Below are 27949 nucleotides of genomic sequence, written 5' to 3' on the forward strand. Positions count from 1 at the left end.
GAGGGCGAAAGTGTCAGCCAGTGGCGAGGCGGCATCCGGGTTCGGAGGACCGGACGCCGGCGGGCGGGGCCTGGAAGGCGGCCGGGGGCGGGGCGTCACGAGCGGCGGGGGCGTTGGCCAATGGGCGGCGGGGACCGCCCCCGGGGGGCGGGCACTGGCGGACGCGGTGACGTCGACGCGGGTCGAAGCGTCCCGGTGGCCGAGGCGGCGGGGCTGAGGAGGGCGGCGGTAGCCAGCGCGGCAGACGGCGGGCCGGGGCGCGGGGCCGCGGAGGGTGCGGAGCGGGCGCGGCCGGCGGCGGCGGCGGGCGGGGGAGGCCGGGGCGGCTCTTGGAGGCGCGGGGGCACGTCCGGGGACCCGCGGGCTGAGCGGGCCGGTGAAGGGGCTGGTCGGGGCTTGCGAGGGGCGTGGCGGCCTCCGGGGCGCTCCTAGCGGGGGTTAGGGCTCGGAGACACCTGCGGGGGGTCTGCCCCCGAGCTCGCCCCGGGGTCGGGGCAGAGGGCAGAGGGCAGAGGAGGAGGCTCTGCGGTGTGGCCCTTTGCGGGTGGGGGAGACGGCGTGGGGGCCTCCGCGGGGGAGCCTTCGGGGGCGGGGCGCCGGGGGCCGGGGCGAGGGGCCGGCGGCGGGGGCTGGCGCGAGCTTGACGGCCGGGGTCCGGGGGGAGTGGGGGAGGGGAGCTGCGGGGGCCGGCGCCGCGCCGACTCAGCAAGTTGGGCAGGCGTGCGGAGCCCCGGGGCTTAGGGTGTGCGGAGTGTGGGGGAACTTGCAGGAAGGGGGGGCTTTGGATGAGCAGGTCGGGAGAAGCCTGGGAGGGAGAGGCAGAGAAGGGCTGGGGCGGCGTGAGGGGAGCCGGCGGCGTGGGCCTGGGGGAGGTTTCGGGGCTAAGCGGGCACAGTGGGGTTGCCACCAACATTTTGGTGGTGTGGTCACCGAGCGGGATAACAGGAAAGCACCCCGGGCGCCGCATGCACGTGCCCTGGCCGAGGATCGGGGAACTTAGTTTTGGGGGAACTTAGTTGTTCCATTTAGGAGTAATGGCTGGTGTCTCACTTCTTCCCTATTTCCCTGTCTCCTCCAGGTCACAGCTCAGGGACTCCCTGAGGTCCTGTCGCCAGCCTTCAGTGAGAGGAGGGCACCAGAAGGCAGGCTGCCCACCATGTCCACATTCAGGCAGGAAGACGTGGAAGACTACTATGAGATGGGGGAGGAGCTGGGCAGGTGAGCAGGGCCTGTGGCCGCCAGGGCTCCGGGCATGGGCAAGAGCAAGAGGCGCTGCGGGGGTTTCCAGATCGCATCCCCCCTCCTGTCCTTCATTCCCCTCTCCAGCGCGAATGAGTCAGTGGCATGTGCTGGCGGAGGGAATTTAGGCTTTGGAGTCAGGTGGCCCTGACCGCACGTTCTTGCTCTGACCTTCTCTGTGCATTTCCTTCGGGGAAAAATAGAGTGGAGCGCATGGAGCGCCTACCAGAGCGCCTGGCACGTGACATGAGAGCGGTAGGTGGTGGCGGTGTTTGTTGGTAAAGGTCTGTCCCTCTGTTGAAGCCTGTCTTGATTGAGGGAGGTGATTGATTCTCGGGCACGTTTGCAGGAGAGGCCTCCTGTCTGGGCCCACGTCCCTGCCAATTGTTTAGCATTCTTGTGGGAAAGCGCGGAGGTTTCCCATTCCAGCCAGGCAGCTGATTTCCTGTCTGGCGGGGCCTTGAGTGTCCCCTGAGAACACCCTGCCTCAGACTAGCCAGTCACCATCTCCTCCCCACCCCACCCCCCCTCCAGCTTCAAACCTTATTTGGTGAGTTCTCTGCTGACCAACCCATGATGTCACCAAAAGGGAATGTAAATAACTGAGTCGTGCCTCAGGCCTTGGCTGAGAAAGTGTTTCAGGCTCATTTGGGATTCTGAAGTCTCTCCTTTAGGAATTTCCTTAATAGAGTCGTAGAGAATGTAGGGTCCCTCACCCCGTCCCCTTCTCTTCCCCCATGCCCCCTGCCCAATCTCATCCTTTACTGTTGAAAATGTGTTAGGTCCTCCTGCTGAGGGTGGCTTGGCAAAAGTCAGCCAGTGTCCCATGTAGATTCCCCTTAATTCGCCAGCTCCACTGTTAGGAATTAATTCAGCGGGAATACATGCATATGCAAACCCAGTGACCCAAGAACAGGGGTGGTCGCTGTAAGGATTGTATATGAACAAAGGGCGGGGAGCCTCTTCAGTGGTCCCCCCAGCACCACTGCCTCTGTGGGTGGAATATTACGCAGCCATTACAAGGATCCAGGCAACCTATATGATGTTCACCACCTAAGAAGTGTATTGAAGTTTTGTAGTAGCTGTGTCAGTTTTAATAGTTTTAATATATTTTATTTAACCCAATAGATTGAACTATTACATTTTGCTTGTAATCACAATAAAAATTATGAATGAAAAATTTTACCACCTTTCTTTTTGATATGAAGCTTTTGAGGTCTGGTGTGTGATATACACTCAGAATACATCTCGGTTTGGACTGGCCTGTGGGCCACCATGTGGCTGGTGCCTGTCATCTTGGACAGCACTGCTCTGGTGATCCCAGTTGTGCTCAGAGAACCATGAGGTGAAGGGTTAAAGGGACAGGACACTGTGAGCACTGTGCTGCAGTTTGTATGAGTTACGGATGTCATTTTGACATCTGAATTCTAGTCTGTCTTTATGTTTTGTTCATCTGCGAAAGGACCTACGAGGCAGGTGTGCTTACCCTCCCCGTTTCATAAAGGAGTGGAGGCTGAAAGGAGGGAAGCAACTTGTCCAAGGCCATGTGGGGGTCAAGCCTTGAGACCAGGCCCTGCTGGGTGCAAAGCCCAGGCATTCTGGAACCAGAGGTGAACATTAGGCTTCCGCCTGCCCCCCTGGAACAGGCCCATTAGAGGTCCCAGTGAAGAGCAGCCCTGCACGTCAGGAAGAGCATGCATCCTTCTGCCCCTGAGAGCATCCTCTCCCATGCTTGCTCTGCACTTTGGCAGGTGGCAGGTGGCTGCTGCAGGGAGCTCTCAGTTTCAGAGGCAGGCAGGGTCTTCCCTGAGGCCAGTTGCTGATTGTCTTTGGGGAGTTAGCTGCCAAGCATCACCGTGGCAACGAGGACCAGGACTAAAACAGGGCGACACTTTGTTGTTCCAGGGGGATGGGGCCACATGAACTGGAAGCAAGTTTCTTTGTGTGTGTGCTTGGGAGGGGTTGGGGAATTCTTTCTTCCTAGTTCACATTGATAGTCTTGGGAAATAAATAATTAGTCTGTGGTCGACAAGTGTGGACTTTCACCCTGGCTTTGCCTTGGTAGAGTGATGTGTGCACCTGGGCTGGCTTGGGACAGGGGGCCACGAACCAGGGGTTTATGCTCTCCCAGGCCTGGAGGCAGGAGGCACAGATCAGGGTGTCACTGGGGCTGATTCCTTCTGAGGTGCCTCTCCTTGATGTACAGATGGCCATCTTTTCCCTGTGGCCTCCCAGGGCTGTCCCTCTGTCAGAACAAATCTGTTCTGCTCTCCTCTTAAAAGGGCTTGGATTAGATTGGGTTCAGCCTCTCCTGTGAGCTCTTTCTAACTGAATCACCTCTTTAAAGGCCCTGTCTCCAGATAGTCCCGTTCTGAGGTGCTGGGGGTTAAGACCTCAACATGGATTTTTGGGGTAACACAGTTCAGTCTAGAATAGCATCTTTTGGGCAGCCCCGGTGGCGCAGCGGTTTAGCGCCGCCTGCAGCCCAGGGCGTGATCCTGGAGACCCTGGATCAAGTCCCACGTCGGGCTCTCTGTATGATGCCTGCTTCTCCCTCTGCCTGTGTCTCTGCCTCTCTCTCTCTCTCTCTCTCTCTCTCTCTCTGTCTCTATGAATAAATAAATAAAATCTTAAAAACAAAACACTCTGCAAAAAAAAAAAAAATTAGAATAGCATCTTTTTACCTGTTTCCATGAGCATTACTGCTCTTCATTTGTTAGCTCAGCTCAGAATAAAGCAGGGAAAAATAATCCATACATTTGAAAATGAGGCCCCACGTCTAGCTCGAAGCACAGTGCCACTGGTATGAGGTGAATGTTCGGCGTTCAATGGCATTACCATCGGGAGTTTGTCATGGGACTGGAGGTGGGCCTGGAAAAATTAGCTTGGCTGCTGTAGGCAAAAGAGAAAGGAAAGCATTTCAGGTGGCGGGAGAGTTAGTGGAGATATGGAGGGGACAGGAGCATGATGTACCCAGAAGACTGTTGTAGCAGGTTCAGGGGATGGGGGGGCGAGGCCTGAGTCTCCTGTCACTGCTGTCAGTGATCACAGTTCAGCCTAGAAGAGTGTGCAATTATTATGTGAAAGGTCTGGGAGTCGAGAGTCTGTAGTGGACCTGTAGGGCTGGTCCCCCCAGGGCCCCAGGGAGACCCGGCTCGTACGCTGCCTCCCTGGCCCGAGGCCCCTCCTCTGTCCTCACTGCCAGCAGCGCAAGGTCTGCTCGTCTCTGGGACTCCCACCCTCTGCCTCCCTCTTATGAGGACCTAGTGAGCACGCTGGGCCCCCCAGGAACCTAGGGTCACCCCCACCTCGGTGGCCTTGACTTGCTTCCACCTGCAAGGTCCCTTTTACCAGGAGAGGTGATATATTCACAGGTCTTGGGGATTCACATGTGGGCATTTAGTGGGGGCTGTTGTTCAACCCAGTGTGTTAGTAATAATTTTGTACCTCCCACCTGCTCACCTTGAACTTTGCCTGGTCCACTTATCAAACAAACCCAGTTGGGTTCCTCAGCTTTTTCGGGGGCCCTGCTGGCTTGGCAACGGCGTCCCTCACTAGTCTGTGTGTCTCTGTTCTTGGGCTCCTGCCTGGCCTGTCTTCCCTCTGCCATCCCCAGCGTCAGAGAGCCTGCCCGGACACCCACCTTCCCAGTCTCTGCCCTTCCTTCCTCCCGTTACGCCCTCTCCTTCAGTTCCCCGACAGGTCATATCATCTTTTCTCTGGATCCCTGGTGGTGTCTTAAAATTTTCTTTGTGGAGCGCGTGCTTTGTCTTGGAATTGGTTCCTGTGCATGTGGAGTCAGCAGACTACGGCCTGTGGGCAAATCCAGCCCCAGCCTAGTGTGGCCCTGCCTGCCTGTGAACCTGGAATGTTTTTTTATTTTTTCAAAGGTTGTAAAAACACACAAGAATTATGACAGAAACCACATGGCCCATAGGGCTAAAAATATTTACTGTCTGGCCTTTTTCAGCCAACTCTTGAGTTAAAGTAAGTTAATATAACTAAGTTCCTGGATAGCAAAATAATTGGGACGTTGGACAGCTCCCTGGAGTGCAGTAAATAGGATTTCTCTCTCTTTCGCTTTTTTTTCTTTCGCTTTTAATAACTGCTGTCTTGAGCTATAATCCACATATTGTACAGTTCACCCATTTACAGTGTGCAAGTTAGTGATCTTTAGTGTATTTACAGGGTTTTGCAACTGTTACCCTAAATAATTCCAGAATATTCCATCACCTAAAAGGAACCCCATCCCCATCAGCTGTTACTCCCCATCCCTCCCCCAGCCCCCGGCCCCCACGAGCCCCCTCCTGTCCTTGCATGACCCTGTTCTGGATGTGTCCCACACGTGGACTCACACATGTGGCTTTCTGTGTCTCGTTCCCTCCCTGAGTGTTGTGGGCTCAGGGTCTGTCCCCAGGGCAGTGTGTTTGGGCGCCTCACTGCTATTCACGGCAGAGGGATGGGCCCGTGCATGGTGGACACATTATGTTCATCTGTCGATGGACATCTGGTTCTTTCCCTCTTGAGGCTGCTGTGAATCTGGCTGATTGAGGATTTGCGTAGAAGCTTCTCTGTGGATTTATGTTGTCGTTTCTCTTGGGCAGACACTGGAGGGAATTGCAGAAGCGCATGGAAACAGTGTCTAAGCTCTTGGGGAACCAGTAGCCCGTTTCCATGGGTGTGGGCTCCGGTCCCCATCCTCTGTCAGTTTGAAAATGGGTGTGTTCCTCTCACTCAGCCAGTTGAATAAGAAGCCCCTTTGAAGTCAGTGGCTTTTTTTTTTTTTTTCTTAGGTTTTTAAAAATGATGAAATAGACCAGGGAAAGATAAATCAGTGTAGAATTGTGTTACGTAAAAGTAAAAGCCGCTCTTGGCTGCCCTGACCCTCCACCCCTTCTCTGACATGGTGGCGAGCCCTCAGGCCTCCTGCCCACTGCACAGGCCTTTGTAAGCAAGCCCATCTTGCCCCGAGCAGGTCCTCAGTTTGTCTCCCAGTCTGCTGCTTTCTCCTGGCTGTGTGGGATTCCACCGACCCCGGGATGGACTTAATTCCCTTTTGCAAACACCGAGGGGCTGCTTTGCCCTCTGCAGTGCAGAAATACCATGGCCGCTTTGAACACACCTAACAGCCCCCCCCCCCCCAACAAGAGGCAGAGGGGCAGGGCCGGAAGGTGCTGTCTCAGAAGCTGCATCCTTTCCACTCCCCCAGTCCCTCACAGGGCTCCACTCACTCCTCTGTCCCCGCAGCGGCCAGTTTGCGATTGTGCGGAAATGCCGGCAGAAGGGGACTGGGAAGGAGTATGCGGCCAAGTTCATCAAGAAGCGCCGCCTGTCGTCCAGCCGGCGGGGAGTAAGCCGGGAGGAGATCGAGCGGGAGGTGAACATCCTACGGGAGATCCGGCACCCCAACATCATCACGCTGCACGACATCTTTGAGAACAAGACTGATGTAGTGCTCATCCTGGAGCTGGTCTCAGGCGGGGAGCTCTTCGACTTCCTGGCAGAGAAGGAGTCACTGACAGAGGACGAGGCCACCCAGTTCCTCAAGCAGATCCTGGATGGTGTCCACTACCTGCACTCCAAGCGCATTGCCCACTTTGACCTCAAGGTGGGCCCTGGTGGGCCAGGGAGGGAGCTGGGGACCAACTGGGCAGGTGAGGTGGGGGGCTGGTAAGGGGGTCCAGCTCTTATGGCACAGAGTGCACCCTTGCAGCCCCGTTGCTGCCTAGGGGTCGAGACAGACCAGCTCAGGCCTGCCACCTATGAGGGGTTCCCAGGGAAGAGCCGAGGCTGTCCCTGGGAACCCTGGGCCAGCAGAGCTACAGAGTCCTCCTCCACCCCCCAGCCAGAAAACATCATGCTGCTAGACAAGAACGTGCCCAACCCACGGATCAAGCTCATCGACTTTGGCATCGCCCACAAGATCGAAGCGGGGAATGAGTTCAAGAACATTTTCGGCACCCCTGAATTTGTGGGTATGGCGCTGCATGGTGCTTTGGGGCTAGGGTTTGTGGGACCGTTTGAGGTTTCCTGGCCTGCGTGCGTGCCTCAGGCCTAACCCCTGGTCATCTGGTCCACCTCACTCAGATTTCCTTTCCCGAGTCCTGGTGTTAGGTACATGAGGTCAGGCCTGCTGCCCCCAGAGCCGGCCTTGCCCCCCACCTGCAGGTGGGCTGTGCTGCTCCTTGTGGCTGTGTCCCCAGTGCTGCCTTAGATCTACCCAGCGTCTGACTCTGTACCTTCTGTTTCTCTGTCTCTGCAGCTCCAGAGATTGTCAACTATGAACCCCTGGGTCTGGAAGCAGACATGTGGTGAGTGGCAAGGAGTGGCAGGGAGTGGCAAGGAGTGGTAGGGCTGCTGGCGCTGAGCCCAGCACACAACACACCTGGCATATAGCACCTTTGCTCCTCTGGGAGTCCCCTGACTATCCATGGGAGCTGCCGGGCCACAACCACAGGGTAGGACGTAGCCCATCCTCATGGTTGTGATGCTCTTGGGTATGGGCCTGGGCCAGGTAGACCATTGCCTTAGAACAGGGGTCAGCAAACAATGGCCCACCAGCCAGAACAGGTCTGTGAGCTTGGAATGGTTTTGTTTTTAAGGTGATGTTAAAAACAAAACAGACAAATAAGCGACAGAGACTGTGGTCCACAAAGTGTGAAATATTCATTGTCTCACCCTTTGTAGAAAGTGTGTCAGCCCACTTTTGAGCACAGCAGGCGTCATAGAGTCCTGCATCTGCCGCAACCCCTCCCCTGCTCTGAGCTGGATAGGTGGGTGTGGCCAGACGAGCTCAAGCGTCCAATCCTGAGACCCCCAGAGTGGGAGAGAGGAAGGCTCTTAGTGGAGGCCATGCAGACCCTGGAAGGAGAGTAGGCCATGGGCTTCTGGCTTCCCCACCTGGACTCTGGATCCCCGGCCATTTAGACGTTTTGAGAATTGGGGTGTTGCCGCCCACTGCTGAGCTGACTTCTCTTCTTGTGTGTTCTCTCCAGGAGCATTGGAGTCATCACCTATATCCTGTGAGTTCCCGGTTGATGCTTCCTGCATTTCTTGAGGCCCTGGGTCAGGAGGAGGGTCAGGATGGCTCCTGTGCAGGGATGGGGACTATGAGCTCTGACCCACCAGAGTGCTCAGTGAACTTGGTGGGTGGATGGGTAGGTGGTGGATGGGTGGGTGAATAGCTGGATGGGTGGGTGAATAGGTGGATGGGTGGGTGGGTAGATGGTGGGTGGCAGATGGGTGGGTGAATAGGTGAATGGGTGGATAAATAGGTGGATGGCTGGATGGGTAGATGGTGGGTGGCAGATGGGTGGATGGATGGGTGGATGGTGGGTAGCAGATGGGTGGGTGAATAGGTGGATGGATGGTGGGTGGTGGATAGTGGGTGAGTGGTGGATGGGTGGGTGAATAGGTGGATGGATGGTGGGTGGTAGATGGGTGGGTGAATAGGTGGGTGGATGGTGGGTGGTGGATAGTGGGTGAGTGGTGGATGAGTGAGTGGATAGGTGGGTGTGAATAGATGGATGGGTGGATAGTGGGTGGGTGATGGATGGGTGGATGTGTGGATGGGTGGCTGGTGGGTGGGTGAAAAGGTGGATGGATGGGTAGATGGATGGGTGGATTGTGGATGGTTGTATGGGTGGTTGGGTGGATGGATGAGTGAAGAATGCATGGATTTGCGCAGGAGGGAAAGACAGTTCCTGTCTCGGGCTCCTGGAGAGCCCTGCTCTGTGCAGAGTGGTTTTCCCTGACCTCATTCCCTCAGGCACCATTCCCTCAGGTTGGATTGTTCCTCATCTCCATCCCTGCGTCAAGCAGGCTCCCACTGCTTTTTCTTCCCTTGTCAGATGATAGAGCGATACACTCTAAAGGTTTGTTAAGACAGGTTTTTATTAGGTCAGTTTTTGTTTGATTTATTTATTTATTTATTTATTTATTTATTTATTTATTTTTAATTTTTATTTATTTATGATAGTCACACAGAGAGAGAGAGAGAGCCAGAGACACAGGCAGAGGGAGAAGCAGGCTCCATGCACCGGGAGCCCGATGTGGGATTCGATCCCGGATCTCCAGGATCGCGCCCTGAGCCAAAGGCAGGCGCCAAACTGCTGCGCCACCCAGGGATCCCCAGTTTTTGTTTTTAAAGATTGAGGTTGGGCAGCCCCGGTGACGCAGCGGTTTAGCGCCGCCTGCAGCCCGGGGCGTGATCCTGGAGACCCGGGATCGAGTCCCGCATCGGGCTCTCTGTATGGTGCCTGCTTCTCCCTCTGCCTGTGTCTCTGCCTCTCTCTCTGTCTCTATGAATGAATGAATGAATGAATGAATGAATAAATAAAACCTTAAAAAAAATAAAGATTGAGGTTTACAGAGGAGCTACAGAGCCAGTACAGAATTCCTGTGTGCCTCACCCAGCGTCCCAGCGTTAGTGCCCTAAAGAGCATCTGTCAACACCAAGAAATGAGCCCAGTACAACACTAGCAAGTAGAATCCCAGAGTTTTCCTGCTCTTGCCTCTTTGTGGTCCAGGACCCCACCCTGGATCGCATCCCGCAGCGTCCCTCACTTCTGGCGCCGTCAGCCTGGAGGTGGCTCAGGGATTGGTCCCAGTTCTGCCACCAGCCACAGGCCAGGTTATCAGATCAGAGGCTCCCTTGACCCCCTCGGCCTGGAGAGCTTGCTGGAGGGGCTCACAGAACTCAGAACAGTGTGCTTTCTGGTACCAGTTAATTATGAAGACCGTAGATATGGATGAAAGGCCAGATGAGGAGGCACGTAGTAGGGTAAGGTCTGGGAGGGCTTCAAGCGCAGGAGTTTCTGTCTCCGTGGACTTGGGGGTGCACCCTCTTCTCCACACGTGGGGGCATTCAGCCTGGAAACTTCAAGCCCTTTCATTGAGGGATTTTATGGATGTTCCATTGTGTAGGCATGATTAAGTTGTTGGTGATGGAATCAATCTCTGGCCCCTCTTCTTGCCCCAGAGGTCAGGGGTGGGGCCAGCGGTTCCATCCTGTTAATCTCATGGCTGCTTCCTCCAACCACCAGCCCCATCCCAGGGTCATCTGGGGTGACTTCCAGAAGTCGCCTTGTTCACATAAACTCTGGTGTGGTTGAAAGGCGCTCTTGATGGTCGGCAAAAGGCTCTTCTCATCTCATCACCCTGCAGCCGCTTCAGAAACCGAGGATAGAGACCGAATGTCAGAACAGTTGTTGCCACTTTCTTAGTTGGTAGCATTTAGGAAAGCGTGAGGCTTATGGGAGCTCTGTGCCTGAGGACTGGGGTGAGGACCGGAAGTGTAATTGTTATTGTCACAGTGCCACGTGCCCAGAGCCTCACGAGATGGTAGTGTGGCCCCCAAGCACCATCAGGATGGCACACGACGTCCTTGTGTCATCTCTGGTGATGTGCACCCTGGCCGAGTGCTGACGTCAGCCAGGGTACCCTTCTGGGAAGTCAACAGCTTTCCCCGTGAGCACTAAATGTTTAGGGCGGGTGCTTCAAGCTTCCTTAGGGACATTTGCCCACTCTTCAGTGCCCATCAGTGGCCAGGGGGGAAGATTTTGTGCTTTCTGGTGGAAGGTTACGGGCTGGTTGAGTGCAAGTAACAGGGGATGTGGGGGACACCCAGGGCCCGGCGTCTGCTTTCCTCTGTGTTCGGCCCCCCGAGGTGGCAGGGCAGAGCCGCTGGGAGCCCAGGCAGTGGCCTGTTTGTGGAGCGAGCGCAGGGGCCGCTGAGCCCTGTGTCTGCCTTCCAGCCTGAGCGGCGCCTCCCCATTCCTGGGTGAGACCAAGCAGGAGACCCTGACCAACATCTCGGCTGTGAACTACGACTTTGACGAGGAGTATTTCAGCAACACCAGCGAGCTGGCCAAGGACTTCATCCGCCGCCTGCTTGTCAAGGACCCCAAGTAGGAGCGCCAGGCCGGGCTGAGAGGGTGGGGGGGCAGGGGGCTGTCAGGGAAGGCTGCTGGGTCCCCCAGGAGCACGGGCCTCCATGCAGTCCCCTCCACGTACCTGGGGGTTGGGGTGGCAGTGTGCTTAGCTTGGCTTCCGCTGTGTCTCTTTAAGAGCTGTTAAGTCCTTGCTGATGTTTAAGATAATTTTTTGTTTGTTTAAGATAATTTTCATGTGAAATTCCAGATTCCTGGGTTTTTTTCCTAGGAAAATCTAAAACTTCTGGTGTCACAGAGCCCTCACTCCTGGAGAGGGGCTCCTGTTGGTGACAGTCTTGCCCTGGTGCAGCCACCCATTCCTGCTACTTACCTGGTCCCTCCCGTGGGCTCCCGAGTTGGCAAGACCCAGCGTTAGGTCTTGCCCTGATTCACAAAACCTCTGAGAAAGCATGGAAGGCCCCAGGGCCTGTGTCTGGCTGAGCAGGGCAGATGCTCTGGAGGGCACAGGTGGTTTCAAGGTCATTTCAGGGACTTGTTCCCAGGCCAGAGGGGAGTCCCTAGGGGCCCACGTGTGGGAGTCCTTTAAGGTGGAGGTGGAGAGCAGAAGTGCCAGGGAGAGCCTGGAAAACCCTTCCCTGATCTCTGCTCGGTTCCCCACCAGCCTTGTGGGAGGAGAGAGCACGTGGAATGTGTGCGACTAACCAGGGTGGGGGGCTCTTACAGGAGAAGAATGACCATCGCCCAGAGCCTGGAGCATTCCTGGATCAAGGTGAGGTGGGCGGGGCTGCTCCCATTCAAGGATGCCATGTGTGACAAGGGAGGGAGGGACCCAGGGGAGTGGGCCTGGGTGGCAGAGGACATGGGGTGCGCCTGAGGTGGTGCTGGTGCCGGCTCCCTGTGATGCTGGCTGGCTCTTCAGCCCATTTGCACACAGCAGGGCACCCTCCCACAGAAACTCCTAGAATGGGTGACGTCTGCCAGGGGCAGCAGTAAAGGGCCGGAGAGTCTTGTGTTTTCCTCTCTGCGGTCTCTGGTGCCAGAGCCACGCATACCCTGCCTGAACGGGCAAGGTGGCCCCGTGCTGATGAAGCTTTGTCCGGGAAAGCTGGTGGAGGGCGGGATGTGGCCCTCAGTGGCCGCCTCCGCCCCCTGCTCCAGGCCCTGGGCCTCTCTCCACAGGCGATCCGGCGGCGGAACGTGCGGCGTGAAGACAGTGGCCGGAAGCCCGAGCGGCGGCGCCTGAAGACGGCACGCCTCAAGGAGTACACCATCAAGTCCCACTCGAGCATGCCCCCCAACAACACCTATGTCAACTTTGAGCGCTTCTCCAAGGTGCTAGAGGAGGTGGCGGCGGCAGAGGAGGGTCTGCGGGGGCTGGAGCACAGCCGGCGCCTCTTCCACGAGGACATCGAGGCGCTGACGGCCATCTACGAGGAGAAGGAGGCCTGGTACAGGGAGGAGAACGAGAGCATCGGCCAGGACCTGCGGCGGCTGCGCCAGGAGCTGCACAAGACGGAGGCGTTGCAGCGGCAGGCCCAGGAGGAGGCCAAGGGCGCCCTGCTGGGGGCCAGTGGGCTCAAGCGGCGCTTCAGCCGCCTCGAGAACCGCTACGAGGCCCTGGCAAAGCAGGTGGCCTCCGAGATGCGCTTCGTGCAGGATCTGGTGCGCGCCATGGAGCAGGAGAAGCTGCAGGGGGTGGAGTGTGGCCTACGCTAGGGCCGCGTGGCCGAGGCACCTTTCACCCTGCTCCTGGGCTCTGGCGGGAGTGGCGCCACACTGGGATGTGCTCTCGGGGGTGGGGGTTGGGAACTCAGTGCTACCTTTCCCGGCTGAGCTCCTCTGGCCTCCGGCTTTGGCAACTCTGGGGCTTCTGGGGCAGCACCACCTGGGGAACTCTGGGCTGGCGGGGACACCGCCTTGTGCTGGGCCTGTGTTGGGAGCCTTGCTGAGGATCCAGGGCTTAGAATCAGAGGGGCCTCCCCTGCCTCTGCTGGGCACCAAAGTCCCACCTCTTCTAGCCATGGGAGGCAGCTCCCCTGGGGTCTCTCGTGGGGACCCCGCCATCCCCCATCCTGACTGCACCCCAAGGTCTGAGCTGGCACCAGGGCCAGAGTGGAGATGGCCTAGCCCTCAAGCCGTCAGTTTGGAGTGGGTCCTGGGGGTTGTGTTACCAGGCATGGTGCCCTGCTGCAGAAGCCCAGGGAGCCCTGGGTGGGAAGAGGAGCCGTCTGGGCTGCACGCTCCTCTGCAGCACCTGTGGCCTCCGTGCATGTGGAGGACGCCCCCCCCCCCCCCCCCCCCGCCCCGACCTCACGCCCCAGCCTCAGTCCCTGTTCCAGTGCTGCCTTTTCACCTCAGGGCTTGCGGGAACCCCTGTGGACTAGTTGCCCCCAGAAAGCCCTGCAAAGGCTCAGCGTCCCCTGTGTGCCCCACCAGTCCCTGTCCCCCTGCTGCCCCTCACCGCCCCACGCAGGGCCTGATGCCCCCGACAGAGAGGAGTGGAGGGGTTGCAGTGGGCAGCACTATCGCCGCCACTAGGTGCCGCCCTCGAGCAGGGTCACGTGGCAGAGAAGGTGCCCTAAGGTCTGGGCTTCACCTGAACGTGAAGTGCTCTGCGCACGTTCCCTGTGGCAGGTCGGGTTAAGCGAGTGACATCTGTGCAGCCCTCCCATGGCCCTGGAGGAGTTCTCCAGGCAGAAGCCAACCTGGGCCGAGTGCAGGGAGGAACCGGGCAGTGGGACTGGCCAGGACCTCAGGACCCGGCTGCGAGGTCAGACAGAGGTGTCCCCCCATGTGCTAGGCCTGTCTGCAGGGCTGGGTCAGGAGCCACTGTGTACCCCTCCACGAGCTCAGCTGTACCCATTTGCATGTGTGCCGCAAGCCTAAGGGAAATAAAGCCCCACTTCCCCGACATGCAGCTGTGTGTGTTGTGAGGCCGGGCAGGGGCAGCCAGCCTTGTGGTTACCCGCTGCCGGGGCCTCGCCAGGTTGGCCCGTCTCTTCTCCCCGCTGCTGCCCCTGTGCTTGGGAAGAAGAGGGCATCATGGGGGCTGCAGGCTGCGTGATCTTGGGGTTGGACTGGTCTCATTTCCTTGTAATGAACCAGAAGCTTCCAGGCAGCCAGGGTGAAGTCAGAGGGGTTTCCTGTCCATTTGTCCTGCGTCACACACTACCAGGCTACACACAGGCTCCCCTGCCCACGTTGGGCCCCAGCTTGGGCCACCCCATCTTGGGAGGGATGTGAGCGGCGCCCTCATCGCCCCTGCTGCTGTTCTGTGCAGCCCCCGGGTCTGGAATGTTCCAGGAAGAAGCCCTCCTACTTCCTTCCTGGGAGCCCCCAGCCATCATTTTGTTGCCTCATCCCATACACCTCAGGGCACATTTCTCCTTGTTCGTCTTGTCTTTGCATTTTAATTTTAAAAATTTGAGATCTGAGGTACCATAACATTTCTCCCTTTTAATCTCTTCCTGGTTAGCAACTTCAAGTTTGGCATTTCAGTAAATTTCAGCTCTTTGCTCAGACCTCGGGTCTTCTCCCTTTGTCCCCAACTGTTCTCTGCAGCTGGATTGTGCAGCCCAGGACCCGGTCTGGCCCGCATATGGTGTCCAGCTGTCAGGTCCTTTAGGATGATGACCGAGCAACCAATTCTGCTATATGTCACACCGCAAAGAGCAGTGGGCCAGCTGTGGGCGAGGGGCGCCCAGATGTGTGTGGGGTCAGTAAACTCCAGACCACATGGGGCCCCAGGGGCCGGTAGACAGCACCTGTCCAGCCTCCAGCCAGTGCTGAGCCGTTCTCGCACCTTCTGGGCACTGTGGTGGGCAACGGGAGGCGTTGGCGGGAGCTTGAGACCATGTCTGTCCTGATGCGGGAGAGGAGGGAGTAGGCATATCTCCAGCTGCTCTGAGGTTGGGTAGGAACGGGAATCCACTTCGGACTTCCACCCACCTGCTCAGTATCCAGGGTCGGCCACGCTGCAGGCCTAGATTCCCTGCGTCTACTAAGGGTAACGGGCAGGTGTCCTGGCCTTGGAAACAATTTGGTTCCACCCCTCCCACCTGGGTTATCTTGGGTGGCTTCACACAGCTCAGCCCCTGCTTCCTCATTCCACCATTTGAGGGCCTGAGGAGCCACCTTGGGCCACCAGGGCACGAGCCAGGGTGTCTGGCCCGTGCAGGCATTTAGCAGAGCCCGTGGAGCTAATATAGTTACTTGGACATTGGCCCACGGACTCTGAGCTCACCTCCATGGAGCTTTGCCCCCTGAGAGGAGGCTGGTCCCCAGGTGGGTCCTAACCAACAATACAGCAGAGGTGATGGGGGTCACTTCCCTCCTTAGGCCACGTAGGACTGTGGCTCCCATCTTGCTAGCTGACTCCCTCGCCTGCTTAGATGAAGGGAGCTGCCACGCCGGAGGCCCAGGTGGCGGGGAACAGCCAGCAAGGCGTAAAGCCCACCAACTGCACGAATGGTCCCAGAAGCAGACCCTTCCCCAGTGGAGTCGAGAGCTAAGACCCAGGCCTGGATCAAGGGGCGCTGAGCAGAGGCCCAGGTAAGCCGTGCCTGCACTCCAGGCCCACAGACACTGGGGAGAACGTGCGTCGTTTCAGGCCACCATGCGCGGTCCTGTGTTACACGGCAGTAGCTGACGGATACACTGAGGAAGGTGAGCCACAGCCACCTGTGTGCTTCCTGAACAGTTGACCTTCTGCTCATGTCCTCTGCGGCCACACTGCTTGTTGAGCCTTCGTCCCCTCTTTAAGGGGTTGTGATTGGGACGCGTGTTAGTGCTGGGCCGGCATCTTCCTTCGGAGTGGAATGGACCATGGAGCATGTGTGCGGGGTGAGGGCTCCCTGCCGTCTGGTTTCGTCTTGTGCGAAGTGGGGGTGTCATCATGCCGGTTTCCCGGGGTGTGTTGGAAGGATGGACTATGGGAGCCGTGGATTGCATTCCTCCTCCAGGCAGGAATCCGGGCAGAGCTGCCCCTAGGTTGGCCCCGATTTGGGCTGCAGTGTGTGTGAAGCTCATTGGAGGGAAGGGTGTAAAGCTTCATGTTTGTCTCAAAACAAAGCTCAGCAATTGCAGAGGGACCTCAGGTGCGTTACCCCCTCCTGCAAACAACGCCCAAGTGCACAATGGTGGTGATCCCCCTTCCCCACCAACGCCGTGAGGGTCCGGTGGGAGCTCGGAGAGGGCTTTGTAATCCTGTAGTGCGGTGTTCTCGGAGATGTTGAAGCTGGTGGCAGCCGAGTCTGAGCAGGCGAGGCCACCACTGTGGGCATCCCCGGGGCGGGTTGGGTTCTCCCCGCATGCAGCCCCGACACGGGCTGCGGAGAGGGCGCGGGGGTGGGCACAGGGATGGGCACAGGCATCTCAGTCATGACCGGAGCCACACCGCCCAGCTCCAGAGTCGCGGCTCGCGTTCGGCGCTCTGCGGCTGTGCACAGGTCATTTCACGTCTCCGTGGCTCAGTGTCCCCCTCTGTGAAATGTCCAGAACAGAATCAACCTTCGGTTGGTTTTGAGGATTAAATGGGTCAAGATACGTGCTTCAATGCAGGTCACGGTAGCCAAAGGTGGACACAACCCAAGTGTCCATTGACAGATGAATGGACGAAGAACATGGTGTCTGTCCACGCACTGGAATACGACCCAGCCTTAGAAAGGGACCCTGACACCTGTCCCCACGTGGATGGACCCCAAGGACACCGGGCTCAGGGAGGGGACCCAGACCCAAAAGGACACCTCCTGCAGGACCCCACTCCCAGGAGGTCCCCAGAGGAGGCCCATCCACAGAAACAGGAGGTGGTGGGAGCCGGAGGGGGGGCGGGGGGGTCAGTCCCCCCTGCTTCCCAGGGACAGGGTCTCTGACGGGCTTGAGCACAGCCTCATCAGGCTCTGGGCTCATGGCAGACACACCTCCTCCCTTTGCCATGTCGGCCCTGCCTTAGGGTATCTCCCAGGTGGGCAGTGAGGGGTGGAGGAAAGGTGGTCAGCACAACAGGCACCCCCTAAGCACAAGTCCTGTTAGGTTGGCGGGGGTGTCGGATGTAGGAATTCCCACACCACACTGTGTCCGTGGGTGCTGCCACCTTGCTGTAGGTCAGCGGCAGGCCGCATGCCCTGTACCCTGTGCCCTGGCCTGGGGTTGTGAGCAGGTGTCAGGGAGGAGGCCTGGGCTGGCCAAGCCCTCAGCTGCCGGGTTCCCTACCACACTCGGTGCTGCTATTAATAACCAGGGCAACCCCTGTTATTTAGGCCGGCTCTGGGAGCGTAGGGAGCGGACAGACAGCTGCTAGACACCTGTCCAGCATTCAGGAGCACATGCACCGTGTGCTCAGGACTTGCAGGAGCCCCTGTGGACTAGTTGCCGCCAGAAAGCCCTGCAAAGGCTCAGCGTTCCCTGTGTGCCCCGCCAGCCCCTGTCCTACCTGCTGCCCCTTGCTGCCCCTGCCGCCCTGCGGGAGAAGGCCGTCTCCTCCCCACGTCTTCTCATGGTGCCCCCCTCCGTCCTGAGCTGCTCTCCTGTAAGGACACAGGTCATGTTGGGTTAGGGCCCACCCACCCTTGTGACATCATTTATTTTTTAAAGATTTATTTATTTTGAGAGAGAGAGAAGAGAGTGAGCACATGAGCACAGGGAGGGGCAGAGGGAGACGCAGACTGTGTGCTGAGCAGGGCCCGACGCAGCTCTCCCCTCTTATGACCCCGAGACCACAACCTGAGCCAAAACCAAGAGTCAGACGCTTAGCTGACTGAGCTGCCCAGGCGCCCCAACCTCATTTTTTCTTTTAAAGATACTATTTTTTTTAAATATATATTTTTTAATTTTTATTTATTTATGATAGTCACAGAGAGAGAAGGAGAGGCAGAGACACAGGCAGAGGGAGAAGCAGGCTCCATGCACCGGGAGCCCGATGTGGGAATCGATCCTGGGTCTCCAGGATCGCGCCCTAGGCCAAAGGCAGGCGCCAAACCGCTGCGCCACCCAGGGATCCCTAAAGATACTATTTTTAAGTCATTTCTACACCCTGCATGGGGCTTGAACTCACGACCTGAAATCAAGAGTCCCATGCTCCACGTGCTGAGCCAGCCAGGCCCCCCGCCTCGTGGCCTCACCTTAACTGAACCACCTCCAAATACAGTCACATTCTGAGGTCCTGGGATATTGGGGCTCCAGTGTATGAACCTTTGGTGGCGGGGTGGGGGGGGGGGCACGACTGAATTCATAAGAGTGTCTTTTGGTTTTGATTTTTGTTTCGTTTTAAGTGCCCTGACAGATTCAAATCTGGCCCAAGTGTACAGGGACGCAGGGTCCTGAGCTGTTAGCTGCATGGCTCATGGGTGGTGGGTGGGCTCGGGGGCCCAGGCCCTCCTGACCGTGACCCGCAGGCCTTCCTACCTCTCATCTGTGGCCCCGGGGTGGTGGGGGGCACGCATACGGTGACCGGCATCCCCGCGTGCCTGGTTCTCCATGACACAGGACTTCTGGTGCTGAGACTGGGAAAGTCAGATTGTGCAGCCCCCCTCCCCCCATACCCCTGTGTCTCCTGACAGCGACCTCTGTCCACCGAGCCGCCTCCCTTTGGCTGTAACGCGCCCGTGTCCCCCCCCACGCGACACCTAGGGCTTCTCCCGCCTGCAGTGGACGCTGAGCGCAGCCTCTTCTTCCGCCCCAGCGACTGTCTGGCTCTGGCTCTCTCTGACACTCCCTGTCTACGTGTGACCAGAGGCAGCTTCGCACAAAGCCCGAGCAGGTGCTGCCCTTCCCCTGCCCTGACATCCTCCTCTGGGGCTGCCCTGTGTGTCCCCTGGTTCTGCTGGCAGGACCGCAGTGGCCCAGACACCCCAGGGAGACTGAACACGTGTCATCCGGTTGGTTGGTCATTAAGGACTCCCTGCTCGGCCACAGCGGGACTGACCTGGTTCAGAGGTTCGGAGAGGTCACCGGGGGTGTGACCCTCGCATGGAAGGCAGCCACCGGGGACAGAGGGAGCAAGTGGCCCAACCTCTTCTCCTCCCACCTACAGCCCCTTGTGGGCCTCAGTTTCTGAGCTGGACTGTGACCCCTGAGCTCCCCCAGGCGCCTGGCTGGCAGGCGGGCAGGGAGCTGGTGCGGGGGAGGGGGGATGGCCTCCGCCCCAGTTTCAGTGGCCAGAGCTTCCTGGGAGCCTCCTTGTGGGGCCTGAAGCCCAGACCACGGGGGACAGGGACGTCCCCGACGGGGGCCCTGGCAGGGCACCTCTGGGAGGCCGCCTGCCGCTTGGCGTCAGCTCACCTGGCACACAACGCGACCTGCCTATCCCCAAACAGTCCACAGGTCACGAAGAGCGACCATCCTGCCACAGAGTGTTGGATTCCCTTTGTGTGAAACGTCCAGAACAGGCAAATCCACAGAGAGAGAAAAAAGTAGGTTAGTGGGTGCCAGGGCCTGGGGGCGACTGCTCGTGGGGACAGGCTTTCCCTTTGGTGGAGATGGAATGTTCCAGAACTAGATAGTACTGACAGGTGCACAGTGTCATGAATGTTCTACACGCCACTAATGGTAAATTTAGAAGAGGGAGAGAGAGGCTAGGTCCTCAGTGAGCTCTTGGTCCCACTAAGGCACCCGGGCCGCTGACCCAGCCCCCAGCCCTGTGCCCGGCGGGGCCCTCTGCCCCGGACGCCACCCCCCACCCCCGGCTGCCTGCTGCCTGCTGCTTCCCCATCGGGTCTCCCATCAGAGAGGACCCTTCTTTCCAGAGCAGCACCCGGCCCCTCATCCTGGTCCCCACGGAGGCCCTGGGTCGAGCTCCCCACCCCCAGGCCGGGAGCAGTGTGCAGGAGCGGGGACCCTGCAGGACCCCCAGCGCCAGCAGATGAGCGACCGCATGCATTTATGAGTGAAGGGGTCAGGCTTCAAGAACCCCCTCAGGGTCACGAGGGACTTGGTGGGGTGGGGACAGCGGGCGGAAGAGTAATAAGAACAGGTATTTGATTATTAAATTGTTACTACTGTTACCTGCTGGCTAGGTTTGATTCCAGAGAGGGCTGGGGGGTCACCTGAGGCCACCCAAGGTTGCCCGAGGTTGCCGGGCGGGGGCTTCGGGCGGGGGCTTCAGGCCGGTGCGCCCGCCCCGCCACACCTCGGAGAAGTGGACAAAAGGAACAGACCTCCCTTCTCAGTTATCGCGTATTTATTTCCACATAAAAATCCCCCAAAGCTCATGGAGATGATGTCTGAACATCACGACAGTAATCATAATGAAGGGTTTCTTTTTTTAAAAACCACAAAACTCGCCGTGGTGAGGATGGACATGTGAGCTACGACCTGGGACACATCCCACGTGTCATGGGAGGAAAACCCGGGGTCCCTTTCCCACGAAGCCCGGGGTCCGTTGCGTTTTGGCTGCGACCGCCCCGGGACGCACGCCTTGCACAAAGGCGCTCTGAGTGCGGGCAGCGGCTGGCCTGGACGTGGTGGCCCCGTGGGGACGGAGCTGTGCGCCTGGGGACAGCGCCCCCCACCGCGGGGTCCCTCTTTATTCTGGAGGGGCTGCCGCGGCTGAGCCGGGGTCCTGGGTCCTGCTTGCCGGGGTCTGTGGCTGCTGGTGGTCCGAGGGCGGCGCGCCAGCCGGGGGGTCCCCGTGCAGCTGCGGGCTCGTCTGGGGCTGCGGTCTGCCGCTTCCTCTCCCTCTGTCGCCTCCCTGGCACCGGGCAGCCCGCACGGTCCCAGCCCTCGGCTCGCACCCGGCGCCTGCCAGCCTCCGCTGCCTCGGGCTCCAGGTGACACACGGTCACCAGGCCCGGGCCACAGGCCTGTCCTTCACTCAACATTCGGGAAACGCGGTAGAAACACACACTTAAGAGCCCCCCCGCCCCCAAGTGTCCCGGGGATCCAGGCCCAGGAGTGCTCAGAAACCCCGCGTTCCCCAAGGCAGGAGCCTCTGGTGTTGGGGGTGGGAGCGGCCCGTGACATGCAGGACCCCCTCCCACGCAGCCATGTGTGCGGCACCAAACACCACTGGCCCCTCCCAAACACCTGAGGTCCCAGGCTGAGAGGCATCTGACCTTTCCTCCGGGGCCAGGAACCCCACACTCACCATCTCCATGGCTAAGAAGCTGCGTGAGCTTAGGAGGGGCCGGGGGAAGGCGTCCATCCCAGTTCTCAGGTTTATATAAATAGAGACTCTTAGGACTGGAGGGGACCGCAGAGGGCCACATTCTGCAAGCACTTGCCGGCCTTTTCTTAAATGCCTCCACCGGTGGGGAACTCACTACCTCTAGAGGCCAACCTGGCCAGCCCTGGGTTTGGGCTGCATTAGGAAAGTCTGTCTTTTGTCCAAGGTCAGTTTGCCCCCTTTGACGGCAGGTCCCCACAGCGTCCGGGCTACAAGGATGTGCTCTCCCAAGTGAACTTCGAAATACTCAAATCTGCAGTACCCTGTATCTTCCTTCATGCAGTTCGGAGCCGGGTCCCCTTGGGGGGAACTTCAGGGGCGCATCCCAACCCTGCATTGATTGTGGAGGGGGCTCAGGAAAGTGGGGAGACTTCATTCCCTCAGTAGGAGGTATTGATTGATCAGGATTGCCCTGCGGTGGCATCCATGTTAAAGGGGCTTGAGAATGTTCTAGACTGGGAGGGGCGGCTTTGTAACTGCAGGGCAGGGATGGTTATCGGCAGCGCACTTGTGTGCTGTGGGTTCCGATGCTCCCAGAGACGGCGGGTGTCACAAGAGATGAAGGGAGCTGGTCAAATGGAAGGCTGGGAGGTCCCTGGGGCACGGCCCTGCTGGGCGGCTGAGCTTCCAGGCCAGATGCCCAGAGCTGCAGGGAATATTCTAGGAGAAAAGGCACAAGAACGAATCCAGATCCGGCCAGGGAGCTGGTGGGCATCGGTGGCTCCAACGTGGGCCAGGTGACAAACGACAGAAGGGTCTTGAACCAGGACTTGGCGCAGTGGGAGGGGTCTCTGAAGCCGTCCAGGACACACGGGTCGTGCCCTGAGCCGCTCGCTCATCCTGGCCATGAGCTCATGAGTGTGGAGGGGTGGAGGGCTGAGAACCAGGGCCCCTTCTGGAACACACGAATACTGCGCTGTTTAAATAATAAAAAACAAAACAAAAATGCTTCCAAGCAGCTAAAAAGGATGCTGGGTTTCAGAGATGGATGGAGGGGACTGGCACACACACCCCCACCCCGAAGACGGGGACTCAGGGCGAGGCAGGGTTGAGGTCCAGGGCCAGAGGGCGTCTGACAGAGGTTTCTTGGCATCTGGAATCTTCTTTCTTGTTCTTCTCTGCATTCTTGTCACCTCAGGACATGCTAGAGAGGAATAAACACAGGCCAGGTCACTAGGATTGTTTTTAAAGAAAGTAGGGGATGCATCCCTGTGTGGAATCCAGGAGCACGATCTTCTCCGGCTTTGGGGGTCCTCAGCAGCAAGAGGTGTACCTGCCCGCCACCCACCCTCCAGATGTGGTTCTGAAGGGGACCTCTCTCTCTCTATCTCTCAGCCTTAGTGGAATGGGGCTCCGGGGCTGGCGCCACCAATCAGACCAGAGGGACACTTCAAATCAGCCACTCATCTTTCTGTTCCTCTGTCTGCCCATCTACTCACCCACCTGTCTGTCCATCCATCCATTGCTTCCTACAATCTCTTCCATGTCCTTAATGATTTTTAAAGATTTTATTTGTTCATTTTTAGAGAGAGAGAGAGAGAGAGAGAGCAAGCATGAAGGGAGCAGAGAGGAGGAGAGGGACAAGCAGAGTCCGCGCTGAGTGAGGAGCCTGACATGGGGCTTGGTCTCACGACCCTGAGATCACCACCTGACCCAAGATCAAGTGTCGGATGCCTAACCGACTGAGCCACCCAGGTGCCTCATCTTTGATCATTTAAAACATCTTGATTTATCACCCCTACCTGAGGATTCCCACGAGGAGTCTAACCCTGTTTTTCATTGTATCTGCTGGCTCTCACTCATGGTGGCTGCCTTCCTTGCATGTTCTGTGTCTGTGGACACAAAGTCATCTCCGGAAGACAGGGATTGAGATGACCTCGGAGATGTACCGAGAACTTGCTTCCATTCAGTGTACCCAGGGCAGTGCTGGTCTAAGACCTTTTTTTTTTTTTTTTTTTTTTTTTTTTTTTAAGATTTTACTTATTTATTCATGAGAGACAGAGAGAGAGAGGCAGAGACACAGGCAGAGGGAGAAGCAGGCTCCCTGTGGGAGAAACATGATGCAGAACTCGATCCCAGGACCCTGGGATCATGCCCTGAGCTGAAGGCAGACGTCCAACCATGGAGCCACCTGGGCACCCACTAAGACCATTTTTGATGTTTCTCTCTCGGCTTGGGGCCTCCCGGTCGAGCAGCTGCTATTAAGGCATGTGGTCAGGCTGTGTCCCAGATTTGTAGGAGACCGTGTGGTCAAGGGTTAGCCCTTACTGCTGCATGTTCCAAAGGAAGGTACGGCCCTTTCCCAGATCGCAGGAGGTAACGCAGTCCTTCCTTGGAGGGCCCTGCCTGGTAAGAGTGCCTTTGTCCACCTGGAGACCTTGGGCCACATGGGAGAGTCTGTGCTAACAATGTGACCTAGGATGGGGGGATCAGCCCGGCCTCTACAGGAGCTGAGGCTGAGGTCAGCCCTGGGGGTGACTAGCCATGCATAAGGGACTGCCCCCAGCAAACACCCCGAACACCAAGATGGGGGACAGTGTCCCTGGTTGGCGGCATGACCTGTGTATTACCACATGCTGCTGAGAGAACTAAGGGCTGTCTGGATAAGTCCCCCAGGAGGCAACTGCTGGAAACCCTGCCCTGGTCTCTCTTGGCCCTGGAATCATGCACCGTTGCTCATGGCTGATCTTCACCTGCATTCATCACTCCTCGGCTGTATTAAACCATAACCGTGAGCATAGCAGCATTACTGAGTCCTGTGGGTCATTCTAGCAAACCTGAACCTGGGGGTGGTCTCCATGGACACCCCCCCACAATACACACACGCTGAGAGGCTTCTCCTGGCATCTAGAACAGGTGTGGACGCTGACACTGGCTGTGGGCAGGCAGTGTACCCATGGCTAAGTAATACAGCCCAGGCTTGGGGCACCAGGCCAGCTCAGTCACTACAGCATGCAACTCTCGATCTTGGGGTCATGAGCTCAAGCCCCATGTTGGGCGTGGAGCCTACTTAAAATTTAAAAATAAATAGCTATAAAAAGTAAATAGATAGATAGATAGATAGATAGATAGATAGATAGATAGCAAGTCCAGGCTCCACATGGCCTGGCTCCAGGCACGCGTCTCAGGCAGGGCTGCCGTGCAGCCTGGCTCTGGGGCCTCCTGTCAATGGCACCCCCTGGAGCTGTGCGGGGACAGGCTGCTTGCCACAGAGAAGACCCTGTTGTCCTGATAGCTGGTGCCCCTCTGACCCCAGACAATAAATCGTGGGGCAGTTCCCATGGGGTAGGCTCCACGTGCGCGGAAAACCGGGCACCAAGATGGCCCTGCTTCTGCCTCACCTTGTTTCCTGATCTTCCGTGGCCAGAGCAGACCTGTGGAAGAGAGACGTCTTAATGTCGTTGGCCTATCTGGGGAGCCTTGGCATTTGGCCGCGAGCTCCACGAGGGCCAGCACGGCCCTGTCGTCATCTGGGGCCAAGCAAGCATCAGCACGTGTCTGTTGGGTTGTCAGTGAGCCAGGCAGTCCGGAGAAGAGGGGCCGAGGCTCCTCACTAACCCAAAATGAGACCAGTAATGTGCCTCAGGGTCCTGGCCTGGGGAGGCCAAACCCACCCCCGCGGAGTGGCATGATAGTCACCTGCCAGCCTCAGCCACCCACGGTCCCTACCCTTGGCCTGTGCTGGATGCAGGGGGTGGGGGCGGGGGATGGTCCCGAGACACAGCCCCTGCCCCCAGGTCGTGCAGGGCAGGGATGGAGGGTGACCCGGGCCAGATGCAGAAGGCAGGCCGGCCAGGTGGCGGTGGGTGGCAGGGAGAGGGCCAGGGCCGCGCCGTGTTTCTGCCCGTCCCAGGGCAAGGTGCTAAAGGACTTGTAACAATATTTGCTGAAGAAAGAACAGGGGAGGGGGAATGGGAGCAACTGCTCAATGGGTCTGGGGTCCCTCGTGGGGTGATGGGCACTGGAATGGGCACTAAAAACGGTTCATTGAGGGACGCCTCAGGGACTCAGTCAGTGAGGCATCTGCCTTTGGCTCGGGTCCTGATCCCAGGGTCCTGGGATCGAGTCCCAGTTGGGGGGGGGGGTCCCTGCTCAGCAGGGAGTCTGCTTCCTCATCTGCCCTTCCCCCTGCTTTGCGCACTCTCTCTCTCTCAAATAAATAAAATCTTTTAAAAAATACCCCACAATAGTTCATTGCACATCACATGAATTTCACTGTGGTGAGGAAGCCCCCGGAGAAGAGGGGGGACCATGGCCGGCCATCCAGGGTCGTGCTGCACAGTGGGCGCGTGTGTTCTGAGCCCCCGTGGCCCCGAGAAGGCAGCCGAGCCCCAGAGAGGAGCAGGCTTTTCCATTTTATTGACTGTTAGTTCATCTGTCTACCTACCTATTTATTTTTTAAAGATTTTATTTATTTGATAGGGAACACAAGTAGGCAGAGCGGCAGAGGGAGGGAGAAGCTGGCTCCCCAGTGAGCAGGGAGCCTGATGTGGGACTCGATCCCAGGACCCCAGGACCCCAGGACCATGACCTGAGCCAAAGGCAGATGCTTCACCAACTAACCCCCCCAGGTGCCCCCATGTTTATTTATTTTAAAAGATTTTACTTTTTTAAGTCCTGTCTGTGCCCAATGTGGGGCTTGAAGTCACATCCCGGAGACTGGGAGTCCCACCCTCCGCTGACTGAGCCGGCCTCTGCGGTGTCCCCGAGGGGCAGCCCGGGTGGAGGGAAGGGGGACCCTGATACTGAGCCCCCACAAGGGAGTGGGCATCATGCTGGCTGTTCACACCCGCATTCTTATGCCCTTGTCACGATAGCGTGGGGGGCACGCTCACCAGGGGTTTGGGGGCTCAGCGGCCCTCGCCACGGTCACCTGCACGCTCACCTGTCCTCCGCCGACGCGGCCTCTGGCTTCTCATCAGACCGGGGCAGGACGAACTCTGGCTGCGGCCTGGTGCTGGGGACAGACAGAGGCGGCAGGGTGACAAGCTGGCCACTGTGGTCTCTGCGGGTAGTGTCGGGGGTCTCCCTGCCCCTGCACAGGCCCCCAGGGTGCAGAGATCACCCAGGGGTTACTGGCAGCAGAGGTGGCCACGGGGATGGGGCCTGACCGGGGTGGCCCATCATCCCAGATGCTTGTGCCCTCGTCCTGTGGCCCTTGTGGCATGGATGCTGCCACCCTGTGCCCTGACTCTGGCCTGTGGTGCTGGTCTCTGTCCCCCCCGCAGCTAAGGCTTGGGGGGCCCGGATGGGGGGGCACTACTCAGGGAGACAGATTCAGAGAGACAGGGAGAGAGAGATGGAGAGAGGGGCAGAGAGGGAGGAGAAAGGCAGACAGACAGACATCTCCGCCTCACACCCAGGGCGGGGCTCCTGTCCTAAAACCAGAAGCTGCAGCGACGATGAGCCGGGAGAGGCTGCAGGACTGGGCCCGAGACAGTGACCCTGCCGCAGAGCGCGGCGTGGCCGTTCCTCTACCTCTTAGAAGTGGAATTACCAGCTGTCCCAGTGATTCCATCTGGGAAAACAGGGACCCAAACGGATGTTTGCACCCCGTTCACAGCAGCCCAAAGGTGGGGGCAACCCAGTGTCCATCGTGGATGAAGGATAAACCCAGTGCACTCTGTCCACACCCGGGATACGACCCAGCCTCGGGAAGGAAGGGGCCCCAACACCTGCCCCCACGTGGATGGACGGACCCCGAGGACACCGGGCTCAGGGAGGGGACCCAGACCCAGAAGGACGCCTCCCGCAGGACCCCACTCCCAGGAGGTCCCCAGAGGAGGCCCGTCCACAGAGACAGAGGAGGTGGTGGGAGCCAGGGGTGGGGCAGGGGGGCGGGGGTCAGTGGTTCCTGGGGACGGGGCCTCCGTGTGGGGAGATGGAAGGTTCTGGAGGCGGTGGGGGGCGGTGCACGGCGGGGTGAGTGTGCTTCGTGCCCCGAGCTGTGCGCCTACCGGGGGTTACGATGGTGAATTTCATGTTATATATATTTAACACAATAAAACATTGAGAAAGAGAGAGAGAGAGAGAGAGAGAGAGAGAGAGGACAGAAGGCGGGACGGGGAGGGGAGGAGGCTGGGGTTGGTGCGTCCGCCTGCCCTCGGCCTCCCTCCCTGTCGCCCTCGGCTCGTCATCGTGCAAGGCCACCATAGCTCTGCTCCTTCTGTGGCCCATCCACCCATGTCGCCCACCCTGCCGCGGGCTCCCCCTTCCTTCCTTGGCGCCGTGTCCCTCTCCCGGGCTGTTTGCAGAGCCCAGGACCCTGTCTTAGCCACCTGCCCCGCCACCCCAGGGCAGGCACGGGGCCTGGCAGGGATCGCCCCGCCCCGTCTCCCAGACTCGGGGTGCGGCCTGGGGCAGCTGCCTTGCCGACTCCGGCCCTTGGGTTCCTGGGCGGTAAGATGCTGTCAGGAGCCCTGGCTCTGGCCTGCTCCGGGCGGTGGGGAGCGGGGTGGGGTGAAGGGGAGATGGCGCAGGGCCCCGTGACAGGGTGGGCCTGGAGTAGCCCCGGGGCCCCGTGACCGCCACACACGGTGATGCCGCCAGTGAAAATTGAGCCAGTAAGTTAGCGACGGGGCGTTTCTGGGGGTGTCCGGGGCCAGGACGCTGCACGATAATTTAATCACGATGACGATGAGCCACTGTTTTTGCCGGG

The 27949-nt window shown here is 58.5% G+C and overlaps 2 protein-coding genes across 2 annotated transcripts in view; one reads left to right on the top strand and one right to left on the bottom strand.

Annotated features, from left to right (window-relative positions):
- The first annotated feature begins 150 nt into the window (after nucleotides 1-150).
- Nucleotides 151-14043, top strand: DAPK3 (death associated protein kinase 3). Its single transcript, XM_025456962.3, has 9 exons — nucleotides 151-274; nucleotides 1079-1218; nucleotides 6487-6847; nucleotides 7085-7214; nucleotides 7502-7550; nucleotides 8235-8261; nucleotides 10995-11147; nucleotides 11856-11901; nucleotides 12312-14043. The coding sequence occupies exons 2-9, from the start codon at nucleotides 1157-1159 to the stop codon at nucleotides 12846-12848; spliced, it is 1365 nt and encodes a 454-aa protein (XP_025312747.1). The 5' UTR covers nucleotides 151-274; nucleotides 1079-1156; the 3' UTR covers nucleotides 12849-14043.
- A 6246-nt stretch (nucleotides 14044-20289) lies between these two features.
- The window catches only part of ATCAY (ATCAY kinesin light chain interacting caytaxin), a 31748-nt gene continuing 24088 nt past the window's right edge, over nucleotides 20290-27949 (bottom strand). The window contains exons 11-13 of the mRNA XM_025456961.3: nucleotides 26177-26248; nucleotides 24633-24665; nucleotides 20290-22435 (exon numbers count right to left, since the gene is read on the bottom strand). Coding sequence (XP_025312746.1) covers nucleotides 22426-22435; nucleotides 24633-24665; nucleotides 26177-26248 — 115 coding nt within the window. The 3' untranslated portion in view covers nucleotides 20290-22425. The remainder of the gene's footprint in view (nucleotides 22436-24632; nucleotides 24666-26176; nucleotides 26249-27949) is intronic.

This window comes from Canis lupus, chromosome 20 (assembly GCF_003254725.2).
Source record: "Canis lupus dingo isolate Sandy chromosome 20, ASM325472v2, whole genome shotgun sequence".
Lineage (NCBI taxonomy): Eukaryota > Metazoa > Chordata > Mammalia > Carnivora > Canidae > Canis > Canis lupus.